Source organism: Haemorhous mexicanus, chromosome 5 (genome assembly GCF_027477595.1).
Source record: "Haemorhous mexicanus isolate bHaeMex1 chromosome 5, bHaeMex1.pri, whole genome shotgun sequence".
In the NCBI taxonomy this organism is placed as follows: Eukaryota; Metazoa; Chordata; class Aves; order Passeriformes; family Fringillidae; genus Haemorhous; species Haemorhous mexicanus.
The window spans coordinates 39264283-39282643 of NC_082345.1; the positions used below are offsets into that span (position 1 = coordinate 39264283).

The 18361-nt window shown below is 40.2% G+C and overlaps 1 protein-coding gene across 1 annotated transcript in view; it reads left to right on the plus strand.

Annotated features, from left to right (window-relative positions):
* The window catches only part of KCNC2 (potassium voltage-gated channel subfamily C member 2), a 100364-nt gene extending 89327 nt beyond the window's left edge, over positions 1-11037 (plus strand). Inside the window, exons 3-5 of the mRNA XM_059846901.1 lie at positions 647-1577; positions 3960-4127; positions 7949-11037. Coding sequence (XP_059702884.1) covers positions 647-1577; positions 3960-4127; positions 7949-8085 — 1236 coding nt within the window. The 3' untranslated portion in view covers positions 8086-11037. The remainder of the gene's footprint in view (positions 1-646; positions 1578-3959; positions 4128-7948) is intronic.
* The last annotated feature ends 7324 nt before the right edge of the window (positions 11038-18361 follow it).

An 18361-nucleotide genomic window follows, 5' to 3' on the forward strand; every position in this document is an offset into this window, starting at 1 on the left:
TACTTTTAGTGCTGCCTGAGACAATCAGTGATGGATGACTACAAACATAACGGGCTACGCAACCAACTCTACCTGTAACACAGAAGGCAGTTTCTATCAGTAAATATCCTGTATTTGTAAATCATTGACTATCTAAAGGAAACCCAGAGTTTGGATCTTCTCCTAGATCCCTCTGAGGTGCTCTTCAAGACAGGTGTGAGTTCTGAACCATAATCTCAGGACTGTTGGGGTCAGCCCACATGTTCCACTGTGTGAGAGCTGGATGTGTGTAAGTGCTGCTGTGGTTGTTGTGTACAGGGAACTGCTTGAAAGGAACCTTGACAACTGAAGCAAATTCAGACAGTTTAGCACAGATTAAAGAATTCGTTGCCACTTCCCTAACGAGTTGCATTTTGTCATGACTGACAAAATCCATTGCCAAGACCTTTCCTGCTCCTGGACTCCTGACCTGCCTGTGAGAGCTGTCTGCTGCTCTTCTCTGGCCTAGATGGAAATTTTTATGCATATGAATTTGTCAGCCATTTGGGGAAGGATGAGTAAAAGTTTTACTATAAATAAAAAAGTTTTACTACAAACGCAGACATCATTTGTATTAATGTGAGGACCTGTGTGGTTCTGATGTCTCTTTTATCTCTTTGTGTTTCAGTTCATCGCTTTTGCCTCTTTATTCTTCATCTTAGTTTCAATCACAACTTTCTGCCTGGAAACACACGAGGCTTTCAACACTATTATAAACAAAACTGAGCAGGTCATCAACGGGACAGAAGCTGTGTTACAGTATGAGATTGAGACAGATCCTGCACTGACATACGTGGAAGGAGTCTGCGTGGTATGGTTTACATTTGAATTTTTAGTACGTGTTATTTTTTCTCCCAACAAACTTGAATTCGTCAAAAACCTCTTGAATATCATTGACTTTGTGGCCATCCTGCCCTTTTACCTAGAAGTGGGCCTGAGTGGGCTCTCCTCCAAAGCTGCTAAGGACGTGCTTGGTTTCCTCAGGGTGGTAAGGTTCGTCAGGATCCTCCGGATTTTCAAGCTCACCCGGCATTTTGTGGGCCTCAGGGTGCTGGGCCACACTCTGCGAGCCAGCACCAATGAATTTCTGCTGCTGATAATATTCCTGGCCCTTGGTGTTTTGATATTTGCCACTATGATCTACTACGCAGAGCGGGTGGGAGCCCAGCCTAACGACCCGTCAGCGAGTGAACACACACAGTTCAAAAACATCCCCATCGGCTTCTGGTGGGCTGTAGTCACCATGACCACCCTGGGATATGGGGATATGTATCCACGGACTTGGTCAGGCATGCTGGTGGGAGCCCTGTGTGCGCTGGCGGGAGTGCTCACCATAGCCATGCCCGTGCCTGTGATAGTTAACAATTTTGGGATGTACTACTCCCTGGCCATGGCAAAGCAGAAACTGCCAAGGAAGCGAAAGAAGCACATCCCTCCTGCTCCTCAAGCCAGCTCACCCACCTTCTGCAAGACAGACTTGAACATGGCCTGCAATAGCACGCAGGGTGACATCTGCCTGGGCAAGGACAACCAGCTGATGGAACACAACAGATCATCAGGTAGGACCCCACTGGAAATGCATGTCCTCTGAAAACACTTTATAGACCAGTATGTTTGGTAGGGGTCAGAAAGTAGCCAGTCTTTCTGCCAGGAGAAGATGTAGCTCCCACCCTTCTCCCCTCCAACATTTGCGTGTGTCAGTCTCATAGAGGACAAAAATAGGTATAGTGATGTTCCCAAACCTCTATGTAGCTGGTCTATACAGTTTTGCTTGCTCTGTTGAGAATGCTTTCCTGCTGATGATATCAACCTTTTCTTTTGCCTGTTGTTTGTTGCGTTGTATGGATGTTTCTTGTTTTTCTGCATGACTGTGACTATTTGAGCAGCCACCGTGTCCCACCCTGTTGGACTCCATGGTGTTTTGCCTCAGTGTCTGTCTCTTGTGTCAGCTTTGCCTGTGCCACATCGTGGCCTGTTAAGCAAGATCCTACAAAGAAGCAGTCATTTAAAAGGAGCAGGTGCTTTACATCCAAAGCCCAGCACTCAAAGGAAATAGGAAGAAATTTTCTTTCTAGTTTTCTTTCCATTTGGCATTCTGCTTCCCTGGCTAAAAGAATCTCCTTCATCTGTGTTAGATGAGACATTGCATGATATTTACTATTCATTAAATTTTACTAGCATAGCTGATGTAAATCTTGTCAAGAAAAAAGATAATGACAGCCCTTAGCACCATTATCGCTATTACAGTTGATTTTTGTGATTTCTATTACCTTACTTGTTAGAGTTCCAAATGATGAATAAGGAGTATTTTGTGCTTTGCTCAGTGAAATTGCATATCAAATGATAGCCTCAGTCCCTCCAAGCCACTGCTCCATATTCCAAATCTGTTGCAATTAAAGAGTAAATTTTACCTCACAGTATAATTAAATAGTTTAGCAGCAAGAATTTTTTTTTGTTTGTTTCATAAGTGTATTTATTCTTGAGCCAAACACAATCTGTTTAAAAGCTCACATACCAGTCATGAGACTCCAGCTGTAAAGCTGCTAAAGAATAATAATAGCAAAACCACTCATGACCGGTGTAATTCAGTAACTGAAATATAGATTTTAAAAAGAAGATTCTGGAAAATCCCTCTCTGAACAATATCCTTCTTCGGTCTGTTGCTCTGTTACTGAAGAGCATTTATGTTCAGAGAAGCTCGGCTTCACTCTCCGAGTTACTGTTCCCAAATTAACACAGTTTTTGAACATCCTAAATGTATTTAAAAGGATATAAACGCTTGAAAAGGCTCAGACTGACAATAAAATATAGTTAGTTTTTCAGTGCTTTGACTGATACCCACTTTGAGATAGCATCTTTAAACTGTGAATGATAACAGCTTTTTCATGCCATCAGGTCCTACCAAAGGTATTCTGAATGGAGACGGCTCAGTGTGATCACTGTGTCTCTCACTAAGAGACACTTTATTTACATGGGGTTATAATCCTTGCAGTTAGAGAGAAAGCAGACATGCAAGAAGGAGCCATTTTAAAGTGTTATCTTCCTTTTCAGTAGTGCCACTGCTCACATCACGCACTGTAGCTTTATTTCTGATAGAGAATGTTATTAGAGTCACTATGAATTACTGTGCAAAACTTCAAGGCTGAATTCTGCCCTTTGCATTCCCAGTTCAGAAAAAAAACATGCTGAGGTTTATATGCAAAGGTGAAGCTGAAGTTATGTGCTGTACTGAGAAGAGATTTTTTTTTTTTCCCTGAAGTGTGGCCTGAATTTGAAACGGTAGATAATTTTAAAAGAGAGTCCTTTGGGAGTGACAAATCAGGAGAGGTACAAGTTTTGCCATTTGACAAATAAAGTACAGAGACCAAGACAGCGTTTAATGTTGGGTACTTATGATGACAAGCAGTGCAAGTGTAATAAATATGGAAATGAAAGCCAAGTGTGTTAATAAACAGTGTCTAGTGCCAAATATTGAAAATATAGTCCTTCTGTGTGAGGGCTTGTCTTTAAAACATTAAACTATATATTCTAAACAAAAATGCCTAACATGACCTCTTGTTTAGCAAAAATGATAGCCAAAATAGTAAATAAGTGTTTGTAATATCCAAGGCTGACTGTATTCTGACCAGTTACAGTCCAGAGTAGGTGAATAACTGAGCCTTGGTTTGATTATTTCTTAGTTCATGTTAGTGTGATCTAATTTTATACAAATTTTAGAGGAAGAACAGGAAAGTCAAAAGATCATTTATTCTTGAACAAAACGTATGTATTTTGCCATTTTGTACTGATTAATGATGAATTGCAATCTTGTTTTCTTCTAATGATTTACTTTATATCTACTTTTTGAGTGATGGGAATATCTGGCATTCAGCGTAAGCTCTTTGTGATGTCTCATTTCCTCATTCATTATTGTCTGTAAATGGGCATGGTGCTTTAACCAGTGTTATCAGGTGAAGACAGTGCAGGAAGTGAGCAGCCACTCTCACCTGGTGAAAGGCTCCCTCCCATCAGACGTTCTAGTACAAGAGACAAAAACAGAAGAGGGGGAACATGTTTCCTACTGACAACAGGTGATTACACGTGTGCTACTGATGGAGGGATCAGGAAAGGTATGGACTTCTTTCATTAGATCATAAAAGGTTACTCAGCAATGTGCTTGTGAAAAACAACCTTAGAGTAAAATGATGTGCACAATGCTCTAAGAGGAAAGACTGTATTCACAATGTACCTTTTTTTCTTTACTCCTAGTCATTCTTTTCCTTTTAGAAACACTCATCCCCTTTAGTCTTCAAAAAATGTGCTTGATGTTGAACCTTCATTTTGCTTGTGTCTTCATTTGCCTGTAATCTCTAGTGGAAAAACCTGCAATTCAGACCTTGCTCATTCAACCACTCATCACTCAATACAACTTGTCATTCTGAAAGACAAACTAATCATATTATAACTGTGGTCTGCTCTTAATAAATTTGACAGCTGAATACACTTTAAAGGTTGACATGTCAGAAGTAAGCAACATTTCTGAACACAAAAAAGCATATCCTGAGATGCTATTTAGATTTCTTTCAAACAAAATTTTGAGCTGATGATGCCAAAAACTATTTTTTTCCCTTGGCAATACCAACCACTGATACTAAAAGATTACTGTCTACCCCAGCCATAATTCATAATTCAGCTATGTAGTAAAACAATGCTTAACCTTGCAAGGTGTTAAAAATGCCTTTCTAGTTATTTAGCCTCTTCAAATCTGATTACTTGTTGCTCAGTAGGATGGGAGCGCCCCGGTGGAGTTTGCAAAACTGTTTTGTGCTTGTATCTCCCCCATTGTTTCTACCCCAGCAGGCCACATCTGGCTGTGGCTGCAAACCTAACATCAGGACACAGCCCTAAGATCAGCATGCCAGTGGTAATCTTCCCATTTCCTTAGATAGGAACTGCTTTTGTTTCTTGGCAAATTATATTCCTCTGACCTTGTCTCATTCAGACAGATTTTGCCTTCCTGAGTGCTGAAGTGTAGTTGCTCACCTCAGAGTTCACCTGAAGTAGCCGTGTGGCACTGGACAAACATTTTTGCCCAAGATTTTTCTAGCTTTTTTTTTTTTTTTCAAACTTGCTTGGTGTATAGCAAACATAGCTGTCCCAGCCAGCCATATATCTATAGGAATTCTCTTGGGTTCTTCTGCCAGTGCTGTTTTTGCACTTCAAAGCATAAGCTCAGTAGGTTAAAGCTGTGAAGGCAGATATGCAACCAGCTCCATGTGTATGGCATTTGCAGAGTAGGACTCCATGCCCGGGCATTTTACGTACTCCTGTATATAATGTTTAGCTTAAATGAAAAATCATTGCAAGCGTGTTTTTGCACAAATTTACTTTTTTTTTCACTGAACGTATATTTCACTGTCTTCTCAATGACTAGGATTATTTAAAATATCTCTAATGCTATGAGTCTTTGAGGAGGTCAAGAACACCTGAAAAAGGTAGAGTACCATGGCATCTTGCCTGATCAGCTTTTTGATTTCACTCAGCAAGTTATGGTGGTAGCCATGACTAGAGCAGATCAGAAATAATAAAAGAAGTTACCCATCAGCTACTGAAGACATATTTATATAAAAGTAAGACCTATTTTATTCTGGAACATTTTGATTTGTAAATCTAGATTTAAAAGAATTTTTTGGTCATTTTTGTAGGTTTTGTAGTTTTTATTGGAAAACTGGGGCTTGAGTTCAGAATGGACAGTTTTTTGATGAGAAATGTGCTCTTTGCCTGGCTCTGATGATAATCTTAGTTGAGGCTGAAATGTTTTAGTCACTGGCTTTGGAGTGTATTTTATACAGAGTGGGGAAGTTAGCCCATAAGCAGAAAACATCTTCAAATAATATACAAATGGGTTTGAATGCTTGAATGTCATTCACACATCAAGTCTACTACTTTCACATTTTATTTTTACCCTCTCCTTCTTTCCTTCTTTTGATACATTCTTCTTGTTTGGTTTGTTCCTTGGTTGTTTCTTCGTTGTTCAATTATAATTTAGTCTGAGCTTCTTGCATCTCCATCTCCAAGATGATACTGATTCAGACCTGATCCACTAAAATATCTGAAAAGTACTAATTTTGGATCATGCATCTCTCACTATTCATCTTGTGTATCTGGTTTTCATTTTTGAGGAGTTTCTACTTTTTTTATAATCATTACCATCTTCCTCTCTCAGTTCTTTCCTTTTATCATTAGAAGAGTAGCAAGAAAATAATCTTAAAAACTACTTTCCTAGTTTCTATGTGAAAAAGCTACCTGATTATTTTGATTTTTTAATAAGCTTTATGTTTACAGGGAGTTTAAATATATACACTAGCATTGTGCTTCTCTTTAATTCCTTTTTCAAACATAATTCTTTCTAGTCTGTGTAAATACTGATAGAAACTCAGAAATTGGAGGCTGTTTCAGAAATGTATCAGAATTCTGTGTGGTATCACAGTGTAGCCTGCCCTTGCCATCTGGAGAGAACATTGCACAATGTTTTAGCAGACATGAGGTTATACATTTGCTTTAAGTGTAGTTTTACAGTATGCAGATTTTGGGGTAAGAAATATGTTAATTGTCTTAAGGGGAGAGCCTAAGATATGATTTTTCCTAAAGATGCCATTAACTGTCTGTTACCTAGAGACCTGGAATTTGAGCCAGTAGAAAAAAAGCTTGCTGACATTCCATGTGGTGTTTAGCTTTACTGTCATTGGTATTTTAAGGTTTCTGGGGAAAAGAGCCTCATTATTTCCCTATAAGCAATTTAGACCTGAATATTTTAACCTGACAAATGCTTAAATGCATACTTGTCTTCAAAAAAATAAGTAGTATCACTGAAATCAGTGAGACTTCTCATGCTTGCACTGAAGCATGTACCCATGTACTTCAGGAGCAAGGTCCTGCCTGGCTCAATCTTTGTTTATTTCCTTGCTGATATCTTCAGGCCGACGAGCAGATCTGTCTCCTAACAAATGGGGTTATTCAGCAGCTGCTGAAAATACTTGAGTATGAAGATAGTGATGCAGTGAAGAGCAATGGTTTTTAGTTGGTTTGCAGCATAGCCTTTACGAAGTGAAAACAATCCACAGTAGCAAAAAGTAGGTAGCTAGAGCTCACAGTGTATGTGAACAGAAATATCTGCAAGTGCAATGTTCCCTTCAAATTGTGACGCATTATGTGGTTGCCTCATTTAATGATTAATAATTTACTACTTGCTTATATGAATTAATACCACTGATTTTGCTCAAATCATCTGGAAAAGAAGCACAAATTCAATGTTTTAAGATTGCCATTCAGGAGGCATTTACAAATACGTCAAGCTCTGCTGTCTTATTAGACTTCAAATTTAGAAGCAAAGCCTAAGGGTTAATATTTTTGACGATAAAGCTTCTTATGCTATCATTCAGTCCTCTGAAAAACTGATTTACACATACTGTATAAAATTTATCTGGTTTCTGGTTTATTTATTTTAAAGAAAAATTTGTACTATATTAGGAATTGAATGTAGCAGAGATTATGTAATTCTGACAGTTTCTGTAGTCTGTCTTAATGGGTTTTTGATTATGCTTAGCCAGATAGCTCAGTCACCCTGGTGGGATCCCTTATCTTGCTCTCTGTGCAACCCTGCTGAAGCCCACAGTGTGATACTAATTGCGAGATGGGATGTGGAAGAGCAGGTCAGACCTCTTGTGTGGTGGTCTGTTTAATTTTTTTGGGCAAAAGTGGATGCAATAATTTGTAAATAATTTTATTTATTACTATCTTTTGGTAGTAATGTGTCTCAGCAATGAGTTCTTTTGCAGGCAGATTCCCTCTGAGTCCCTGATAGCTCCTTGGATTACATTACATTGTACTGTTTGTCTTTGTCTATTTTTTGGCTGAATTCAACTGATGTCTGTGCATTTTCTCATACAAGGCTATGAAAAATCTCGAAGCTTAAACAACATAGCTGGCTTGACAGGCAATGCTCTGCGACTGTCTCCAGTAACATCACCCTACAGCTCACCTTGTCCTCTAAGGCGCTCTCGGTCTCCCATCCCTTCCATCTTGTAAACCAGATGGCGTCAGTCGGCTACATAGTATTAAATCAAATACTGTTTACCACTTATTGGGAATGAATGTAGCATTAAGCATAGGCTCCACAAATATGGTCTAACTCCTGCATGATACAACTGTCAGTAGTAAGAAAAGCCACTTGGGTACCTGAAGATTTTTGCCTTGGCTTTTAAAGATTACTTCAGGTAGCATTTCTCCTTTTATCTACTATATTGTCCTACTTTTCTGTGGCAATAAAAGGACAGTTAGTGGATGCTGTTGTCCATATATTCAATAAATAAGCATATTTTCAGGGAGATTTACTTAAAATAATGTGCTTCCAAGTAATTATCAGTCACTCCATTGAACCTCCATTTCTTGTGACTCTAATCCATTCTGAAGATGTCTGCTCTGAAGGGTCTGCTCATTTGCATGGACCATCCTGTCTCCATCACCTGACAAGCAGTGTTGCGGATCGTGGAGACCACAGAGGGCTCTGGATGTGTGTTCTCACATTGTTACCATCCTGCTGAAATGAAAGCACTGATAAACTGGTCTGCATGTGGGATTGTTTTTCTGTGTTTAACCTTTTCCTTTATTTTTTAACTATCTACTTGTTTATGAACGACTTTATTTTGCGATTAACTTATTTCGGTACTGGATTGCTGTATCAGAGTTCTGAATGTCTCCGGTTGTTTGCACACAGATAACTGCAAAGAGGTTGTCATTACTGGTTACACGCAAGCAGAAGCCAGATCTCTTTCTTAATGGCTTGGGGAAGGCACAAAACATGCAAGAAAGGTAAACGCCATCCAGACTTGCAATTTTAAGCTAGCAAGTGCTGCTTGGTACTGTAGTATTTTCTCTACTTCAGGGTTCTTCAACATTTTCAGAAGCTGAGTACCAAGTAAAATTGAAACAATTATTGGGGGCTTTTTTTTACCATTGTTAGAGGGTAGTAGTTCTCAAGTTGGGTTTTGACCAGCCTTATACCTCTGGCTAGTGGGCTTCAAAAATTTCTTCAGTCAATGTTTTTTGAGGTGCTTTGTCCTATGTGTTGTTTGTCTGTCTGTTTTGCAACCTGTCTCCTTGTATTCTCCATCTGTCTCCATAAAGCACAGAGATACTGTTAAAATGCCCCCTCTTTTAAGTTGAACTAAGAACATTTTTTTCTCCTTTTCTTTTTTCATATGGACTTTACATCCATGTATAGGTAGAAATATACATATTTTTCAAGTGCAGCTAGTATCGTCTAGACTAACTCGTGTGCACTCCTAAGGTTTTTTGAGCGGCTTTTCAGCACTGACCGGTTGCCTATTGCATCAATCTGCCTCCCAGCAACCAGCATTCATTACAATTTTGAAACTGTATCTCCTCTAGTGGCTTTTTCATTCAATATTAACCTCTGTTTATGCAACAGGACAAATGCAATGGCAAATTTGAGGTTCTGGGCTGGTGAGGAAAAATTACCCTTAAACTGTAGAGTTTTAGAACTACACGGGGTAGACCATAATGACTGAAATCTTAAGTGATCCTTGAAATTGTTGAATAATACCTGACTGTCATGTTTTACTTTTTTGTTAGGAAAATAAATTAAATTTATTGTTGACCATGTAACATGTTCTTCTGTATATAGCCAAGCCCAATAGCATGACCTGCATGTCAGAATTCTTGTACAATAATGTAGTTATGAAAGTATACATTTCTGATATTTAGAGATGTACATTGATTTACTTTTGGTAAAATATTGTCAATAGAGAGATAATTGCAAACAGCTTTTAGCAAATGAATTAATACGATATCTGGTGCTGCTGTTATATTAACTACAGTGTTGTACAGAATTTATCATGGATTTTTGACTGCTGAAAAAGGGACAATGGAATTTAGCCATACCAAGGACTGTACTGGAAAGAGACTGCTGCTGCTGAATGGGCCCTGATAAGCGACTCACACCTTGAGGAGGTCACTGAGACTTTGCGTGCGAAGCAGAGCTTGTTAAAGAAGATGAAAGACCGCTCGTAATTACTGCTGCCAGAGGAAGGGGTGACTAGTCACTGTTGATGAGTCAGTGTAAATAAAACGTGTGTGCATGGAAAATCAGTTTTTATCTATATCAAGGAAAGCTGAATTCATGTCATCATTGCTAAGGTTCCATGCAAAGACCCCCACCCCTGTGTTTATTATTCCTGGTTCCTGCAGTAAGCTGTGCTGTGGATCATACAAAGACACACGCTTAATAATGATAGTGATGTAAACTACATCTGTCTTGACTTCTGTCATACAAATGGCATCTATTGCAAAAGTCACAAATTTCAACAGAGTAGGTTGCTTAAGTCCTTGCTTTCTCAGTTTGCCATGACCTAAATTGTTATGAATTGTAGTGTACATGCCAAGTCCTAAGTTTACTTTTCACTTTGATAAGAAAAATGTGACTGCAGACAAACATCACTGACTTTGTTCACAGCACACAGTCTTCTTTCATTGTTACCTCAAAGTATAAGTATTATCAGAAATAAAATTCTGGCAGCAAGAATATTTTGTGTTTTTTTTTTTTTTTTTAATTCAAAGTGTTGCAAACCCAACATCAACAAGTATAAAAATTGTATTAAAATTATATTCTACAAATGTATATTTTACATAAAATATATATATATATATATTCTTTGATAAGTTATTTTCTGTGATTTTTGTGGTAAATGGATCTAGTCTATTCTATGTTTATGAGACATTGTAGTGCTACGATGTGGTAATTATGTTCTCTCCATCCTATTCAGTGGGAAATTCTCCAAAATCTGTTTTGTCACCCTGGTGTCCCGATTGTAGGGACCTGTCCCAGTTGTGAAACTCTGTATCGTGGAACTTCTGTGAACATGTCAAGGTGCATGCACAATGCTGGTGGAAACCAGTGGAAATGTAATACCTGAATTGGAGAATAAAAGGCAAAAGACCTGGGGAGGAACTTGGAACATATCTTCTGAACTGGCTCATGAGCTTTCTTTATCTGTATCGGTCCCCTGCCTGCTACTGGCCATCCCAGTTCCCAATCCAGCCTCCTGGAATGCATGAGGAGCTAATTCAAGAGCTAGCATTAGCTGGCTTCTGCAACAACTGAAAATTTATCAGCTTTTTAATGACCTTGTGCCTCATGTGGAAGTTTCTGTCAGACTGGGTATTTTAAGTCTGATGGGAGTTTTGTTGCATCCTGGTGTGAAGTCAAACCTAAAAAAGGAGGTGATAAATGGTTGCTTAAAGCTTCTAATATACTGTATTTGTGGCAACCAGAAATCCCCAAATACACAAGCAGATTGTCTGAGAGCAGTGAGGTAGCTAGTGCAGTTTTACAAATGATCTGAGAGGCTGTAACACAGTATTTTGGCATATGTGCTGTAATGTAAGAAAAGTTCCAGAAAACAGGATCAGAAAACAGGTGTTCAATTTTAGAAAATGTGTTGTAACGATGTAAGGAAAGCTCACTGTGCTGTCTGCCCAAGGGTTAGAAGTTGCCTGTGCTGTGATTGTGAGCTGTACCCAAGGGAAGAAGAGGTGTAGTGGTCATCCAGCACGAGGCTCACAGCCAGCCCCAGTCACTCAGGGTGGTGTCTGCTCCAAGCACGGCGAGAGGAGCCTGGCTGTCCTCAGTGCTACACAGGGGCACTGATCATCCCCAGACGGGGTGCAGACAAGGGGGTGCGTTTTGTTGGTCAAGATTGTAGAAAGCACTGATGGCCAGATGGTGTCTGACATCTTCTACATCTTCTGCTCTGGATGGTAAGGAGCCTGGATGGATCTCCACCAATACCGGACTTTGAGTCCAGAATATCCTGGACTCAGTATTATTTTTCTGCTGGAGAACCAAGCCCATGTTTAAATTCTTTCTTTTAAAATACACCTGGAAGACAAGCTGATGGTGAGTCTGGTAACTGTTCGTGTGTTTTGAAACTACAACCCAACTCTGACTATTCTAAGGAAAAGGTGGCTTAATCACCAGCCCCTTCCTGTTCCTCACTTGTTTCTGGGCCCAGGAAAGGATGAAAGGGCATTTTTATGAGAGGTGGGACACCAAGGTTTAACTTTCTCAGGCTGAGGAAGGCTTTGAACATAAACCTCACTCTTCAGGGTACTGCAGTTCATGTGTCTCAGATACAATATGAAGATTGGGCTCCACATTCTCATTCACTTCTGGTTTTGGCCATCTTTTAAAGGAAAGTAGATAAATGATGAGAAGCACCAGGAGAGAGGAGTTTTGATGCAAGCAGGAAGATGCTATGTGGGTATTCTGGGGATCAAATACCCACCAAAGGCTGCTTGTGGCCCTCTCTGAGCTTGACTTAGGAGTCTAAAAACTTATTCAATCCTTGTTTAAGGATTGAAGGGTTAACTTAAGGGTTAGAAGTCAAAACTAGAAAACAGCTGTGAATTTGCCAGCAATGCATCTACTAAAACAATTTAGGAGAAACTGTTACTCATTTGCCTTTTAAAATTGTGAAGTCAAGATATCAAAAATGAGCATCCTTTTGAAAGATGAGCTAATACATCAGGGTTTGTGCAGAGATCAAAAGCTGTGATATATTTTGGAGATGAGCAGATTATGGGATGTTTGGACTTTGAAGGTATTTATTGTTCTTATGAGGTCTCATTCAGCACTCAAAAAATTTTGTTCCAGCAAATTTTGAGACATTGCATTATGAGTTTTTATAGGTGTGTACTGCAGACTGGTGCCAGAATTGCTAAGAAGCATGCAGCTAATGATAATTAATATAATCCTGTATAATAAGGGGGCTTTCTCATGTGTGAAAAAATTGATATTCATAAAAGTTCTCTTACAAAAGGTCTGTATTGAATTAAAGCTTGTAAAAGAGAGGAAGTTTAAGGAATCTCTTCAGATGGGTAACTGAAAACTGTAGGGGAGAGGGATCAATCTAGTGTGAGCACACTTGCCAGCATAGTTATGTGAAATATGAATTTTAAAAGTCATGAATGAATTAACTATATGAAAGAGAGCATTTTATCATCTAAAAAAACCATGCAGAAGTCAGATAAAGGAAATTGGAATGGAAAACTGCTATTAGAAAGAGAAAATTAATTTATTAATATGCTGTATTACAAGCAATGGCTTGAACAATTTCCTAATAAAGCCTTTGAATACTAACTGAGTGAGAAGAAATCACATAAAAGCAGAAAGGTTTCTACCAGGTCAAATTTATCAGAATTATTATTATTATTTTTATAATACATTATCTTCCTCTTGGAAAGAAACTTCATTTATTTCATTGCCCAAGAGAAAAGTTATTTTAACAATGGTGGGTTTTAAAAGTCAAGAGTTGGCTTGAGAGCAGATACTGAGCTGTTAGTGCTGGGTGTTGGGTACCTAGCTGGTGTGCCATTACGAGCATTTCTCTCCTACTTCAGTGAATATCCCTGGGACATGTTGAAATTGCAGCAGTGCCTGATTTCTAGCCCCAGAGACAGGGGTCTGTCACATGCTGTCTCCATGGGAAGGCTAGGATGCTCTCCAGCCAGGCATGAGTGGTGCCGAGCTCCAGGCACAGCCTGCAGCACAGCCTGCAGAAGCATCCCGAGCTTCTCATTGCCTTCTGGCAAAATAGGCACGATTCCCTCACCCTCTGCAACCTCCTCCCCAAAACCCAACCTTCTGTTACTTGCATTTTTTTATTACCAGCATGTTGATGAACAGCTGACAGATTTCAGATTCATGCTTTCACTGCTTCACATTCGCAGATGGCAATATTCTAGCATATTTTAAAAAAATGAAGTTGGAGGTGGATACTTTCTGAAAATTTGGCACAAAAAATGTTATGCATTTCATTTAACATCTCCTGTATTATTTGCAGGTGGAAGACTGGAGATCAGTTTAAACCCAGGGCACAGCTAGGCTATTCTGAAACTTTGAGGATGTGTTCCTTTTCTGTTCTGCATCTGGTTAGAGCATTGCTGCATTTTCTTATCACATGAAGCTCTCAGTTTACTCCTCAAACGGGATTTTGAGATAAGATACTAGAGCAAGTCAGAGAATACCATTTTAAATTGGAATTGGCTTCCCAGGGAAGTGGTGGGATCACTGTCCTTGGAGGTATTTAAAATACATGTAGATGTGGGACTGGTGGATGTGGTGAACAAAGCAGTGCTGGGTTAATGGTTGGACTCGATGATCTTAGAGTTCTTTTTCGTAGTAATTCTGATTCTTACAGGATTGTAGACATGAATTGTACTATGCAGAAGGAGATAGACCCTGGGAAATACTGAAGCTGTAAAAGATGGCTGTAGCTTAACAACTCTTCGTTTTGCAGAATGGTATGGGCACCATTTTAAAACATGGAAAGCAATTTTGTGTTGGCCTCCTCAGAGCAGTATTAGACTTGCATAAGACAATGAAATACCAAAAGAGGAAAGTTGTTCTTCTTTACCTTAAGACAGCTTATTTGCAAAAGTAGCAGGATCAGACTTCCTAAAGAAGCCTGGCCTTTTTAGTGAAACAATGCAAAACTCCATCAATCTGAGGACTACTAAACTGTAGCCACATTATCCTATTAGGCTGATGCTAAATATAGAAAGGATTTTCAGTTCCTTGCAGGGATTTCCTTGCTTGTGACTAAATGCAGCACCAAGGTTTTAAAATCTTATTTTCTTCATGCCTTTGAATGTTTTTGGTGCAATGAAGTTTGGCAGTCTGATTGTCTTCAGATGATGCCATTGTTTAGATGCAATTTTTGCATTTTTCTAGCACAAAAAACAAGGCTTTTTTCCAGAACTGGAGCACTGGAAAGTGGGGTAGAGGGAGCACTGAACAGCATGGTTTTCTTAAATTCTTATGAAATCTGCCACGTGAAGCTGTGACCACATTGAAATAAAAATACACAGCTTTCCCTGTTATGTCAGTGTCATAACATTGACTGTATCTCTTACATTTCTGAAACTCCTCTTAGTTTTGTTTGGAAATCACAGCAACAAAATTTATTTAGGTACTGCTGTTTATAACCTCTACTTAAACTTTGAGAGCTATGCTTTATATCTCTGAATAATGGAGCAATTAGAGACCTTAAGAGCATGAGGACTGTGCTCAGAGAAGAACACATGCACAAATTTAATAGTCCCATTTTTAATTACTGAAGTGTTTCCTCAATACAGGACATTATCTGAACAAGGTCCTAGTGTCAAAAAAACCTCTCTAACATGAATTGCAAAACTGTTCTTGGCTTACTTAAGCAAGACTAGGTCTTGGGAAGCAACATTCTTATGGCACGGGCATTTCCAGGATGTTTATCATCAACATCACAGAATTGTAGAATAGTTTAGGTTGGAAAAGACCTTAAGATCATTGAATCCTACTGATTACACAGCAAGTCCAAGTCCAGCACTAGACCACCTGTAAGTGCCACATCTAAAACTGGCGAGTGTTTGGCAGCACCTCTGCTCTGTGCACACCTGGTGCAAACTCTAAGCAAGCTGCTTGGGTTTTTTCTCCAGAGATAAAGAAGACAGATGGTTCATGTCTAGAAACTGATGTTACCTTTGTCTTAGATGCCTCTTTCATTATAGGTCAAATTGGTAAATTGATCTTTGTGAGCGTCTGTCGACAGAAAAATATCCAGATCTGTCTCTCTCCTCACACGGGAACTGTAACATGAAGTAACATGGCCCTGCTGCAGTGCCTCTCACAGTGTTTTCCTTGCTCTTGCAGATGTGCAGTGCCAAGACTTGGACGTTTCCCCTCCACTGCCTCAGAAACAGTTTCATTTTCAGCACTTGTGTTCTTTTGAAAAAGGAGTGTGCACCCCGAGCCTGCCTGGGAGGCAGCTCATGCACAGGTGCACATGGGATAAACGTGTTCCCACACTAACTCCTGAGCTTGCTTCTCATTTTTTAGTGGAAATCTCTGGTGAAACCATCCTGTCATGTGAGCTCCAGGTGTACTTCAAGAACTCTTAGTGGAAGAGCATTTGGCTATGTCAGAAGCTTTAAGCAGAGTTCATATTACCAGTTTGCTTTTATTTTTTTCCTTCTGCAGGCTACTGAGCCCACTATGTAGATTATTCCCTTGTTTTCTTTGCATGTGCCTTCACTGCTCTCTGTCTTCTGCACTTTTCCTAGCTTCAACACTGCCCATCCTGTATTCAGGACTTATCCCCATGGCTCCTTTGCCTGTCTCCTCATTGCAGTGCAGCTGTAGCCTGCATGAGAGCTGCTGGGAGGAGAAAAGGTAAGTGAACTGGGACCTGAATCACAAGGACAGGAGCACAGGACTGAGACTTCATTTTAAGCCAGCTAAAACTTGTTGGAGATGTCGTCTTTTGCAGTTAGGTCCAGCCCAGCTTGGAATGAATTTGCAGTTCTCTGCAGCATCTTTTGTATAACTGCCACAGTTGGGAACATTAAATTCTGGAACCACAAAATGCTGTCTAAAAAGCAGCCCAGCTGTCAATGAAAAGCAGTTTGCAACTGGAATATGTCCAGTGCCTGGGCCACTGCAGAGGGACATGCCAAAAAACCAGAAAGAGATGATTGCTTAGAAACCAAATTCAGAAATTAGATTTTCCAACCACACATTCACTGAACTATTCATTTACTAATCAATATGATAGTACTGAGCAGAATGATTGGAGTGCTGAATATAAATCATAAGCTATCAAAAATAATGACAAATATTGATATGATTCTGCCCTTTTTTAAGACTTACTGTAATAGTGACTTTCCTTCAGATCCAAAGATAAATATAACAAAAATAGGTGCATTAGCTAAATTAATGTCAGGAATTAAACGTTCCTCAAAGGTAGCGACAAGAAGTTACTTAAAGAAAAGTTTTTATATTCTAGTCCTAGACAGAAGCTCTGAAATAAGTTTTATTCATAATCCTCAGTATCCTTCAACTAGAGCATAATTTCTAGACTTCTATTGTCCTTATTACTAGGAAGCCTGTTTCACTTATCTGTGTTTAAATCTTTAGGCAGTAACAGGCAATTTTTTTATTCAATCATTCCTGCATTGCCCGTGTGTTTTTAAAAATACTAAATAAACTATGTTATATGCTTATCCAAGTTTTCAGATGAGATGTTTTGTAACAGCTGGCAGAGCAGGCAGGCATATGCTTAGCAACAGATACGCTCCAGGTCGTGGTCTGTAGTTCACAGTAGATCCCTGGGGAAATTAGTTGGCCTGGCTTTGACTCAGTGGGGCTGTTACTGCCATGTCTAAGCTAAAGGAAGGGGCTGGAACTGCAGCTGTCTGATTCCCTGTAGAAGTTTCAGCACACAGAGCAGAGAGGTGCGAGCATCTGTCTATGGCCAGCACTGGAATTTAATTCACTGCCTTCCTAAAAAGCCCAGCCCAGCCCACTGGGCAGTGTGGCTGTCCTCTGCAGGGCACAGCCCTGGTGTTACAGCTGCACTGCCAGCAGCACTGCCAACTCCCTTTTGGGTTCTGGATCTGATTTCAGCCCTGCAGCCAGCTGCCTTGGCTGGGACCCAGCAGTGGTGTGTGGGGTAAGTAGCAGTGTCCAAACCTTGATACTAAGCTGTGCAATTCCTGACAAAAGTTTTAGGGGGTCAGATGGAACATGCTGCCTGTCCAAGAAGCAGTATTATGTGACAGCCACCACGCTGCTGTGCTGCAGCATGTGTCTATGTCCCCTTCTCCCGAGGATTTCACAAGGATGTGTTCTCCCTTTGTGGTGGGCTTCACTCACTGGGCTGCTGGCAGGGAAGTGGAGCTCTGCAGTGAGTGCCAAACATGTCACAGCCCCCTCCTCATTCCTTTTTTCCTCCATGGCTTTGCAGAGTGGCCACATCATCACAGAAATATTTGTATAATGCACATCTCAGTGTTTAACAATATCATGTGCTTGGTATAAGCTGCAAATTGTACCACGTGGCACAAGGCAGTGGGAGGCAGGGGATCTACTCCAAATCTCTCTGTGGGAGCTCAGCTGTAGGTGATTTTATTTTCAGAGATAGAGGAGTTCGTGTTTTTGCCCATTGAGTAGGTGGATGGATTTGGATTATGCAGGTCCCAGTGGGAGGAGAACAGGAGTGGACTGGATGGTCCCTGTGTCTGTGCACTGGCCTGTCTGCTCCAAGTCCCCAGGGACTGTTGGATGGAGACCGTGCTCTGAGGGCTTGGAACAGTCTACCCCACATCAGTCTCGGTGGCCAAATCCTGCTGGTCCTCACATGCTGGGTGCAGGGAGTGAGAGGGCTGGAGGGGATGAGCTGTGCTGCACAGGGAGGCAGACACTGCAGAGGGGCAGGTCAGTGGGGAGAGCTGTGCCAGGGCCTGGGTA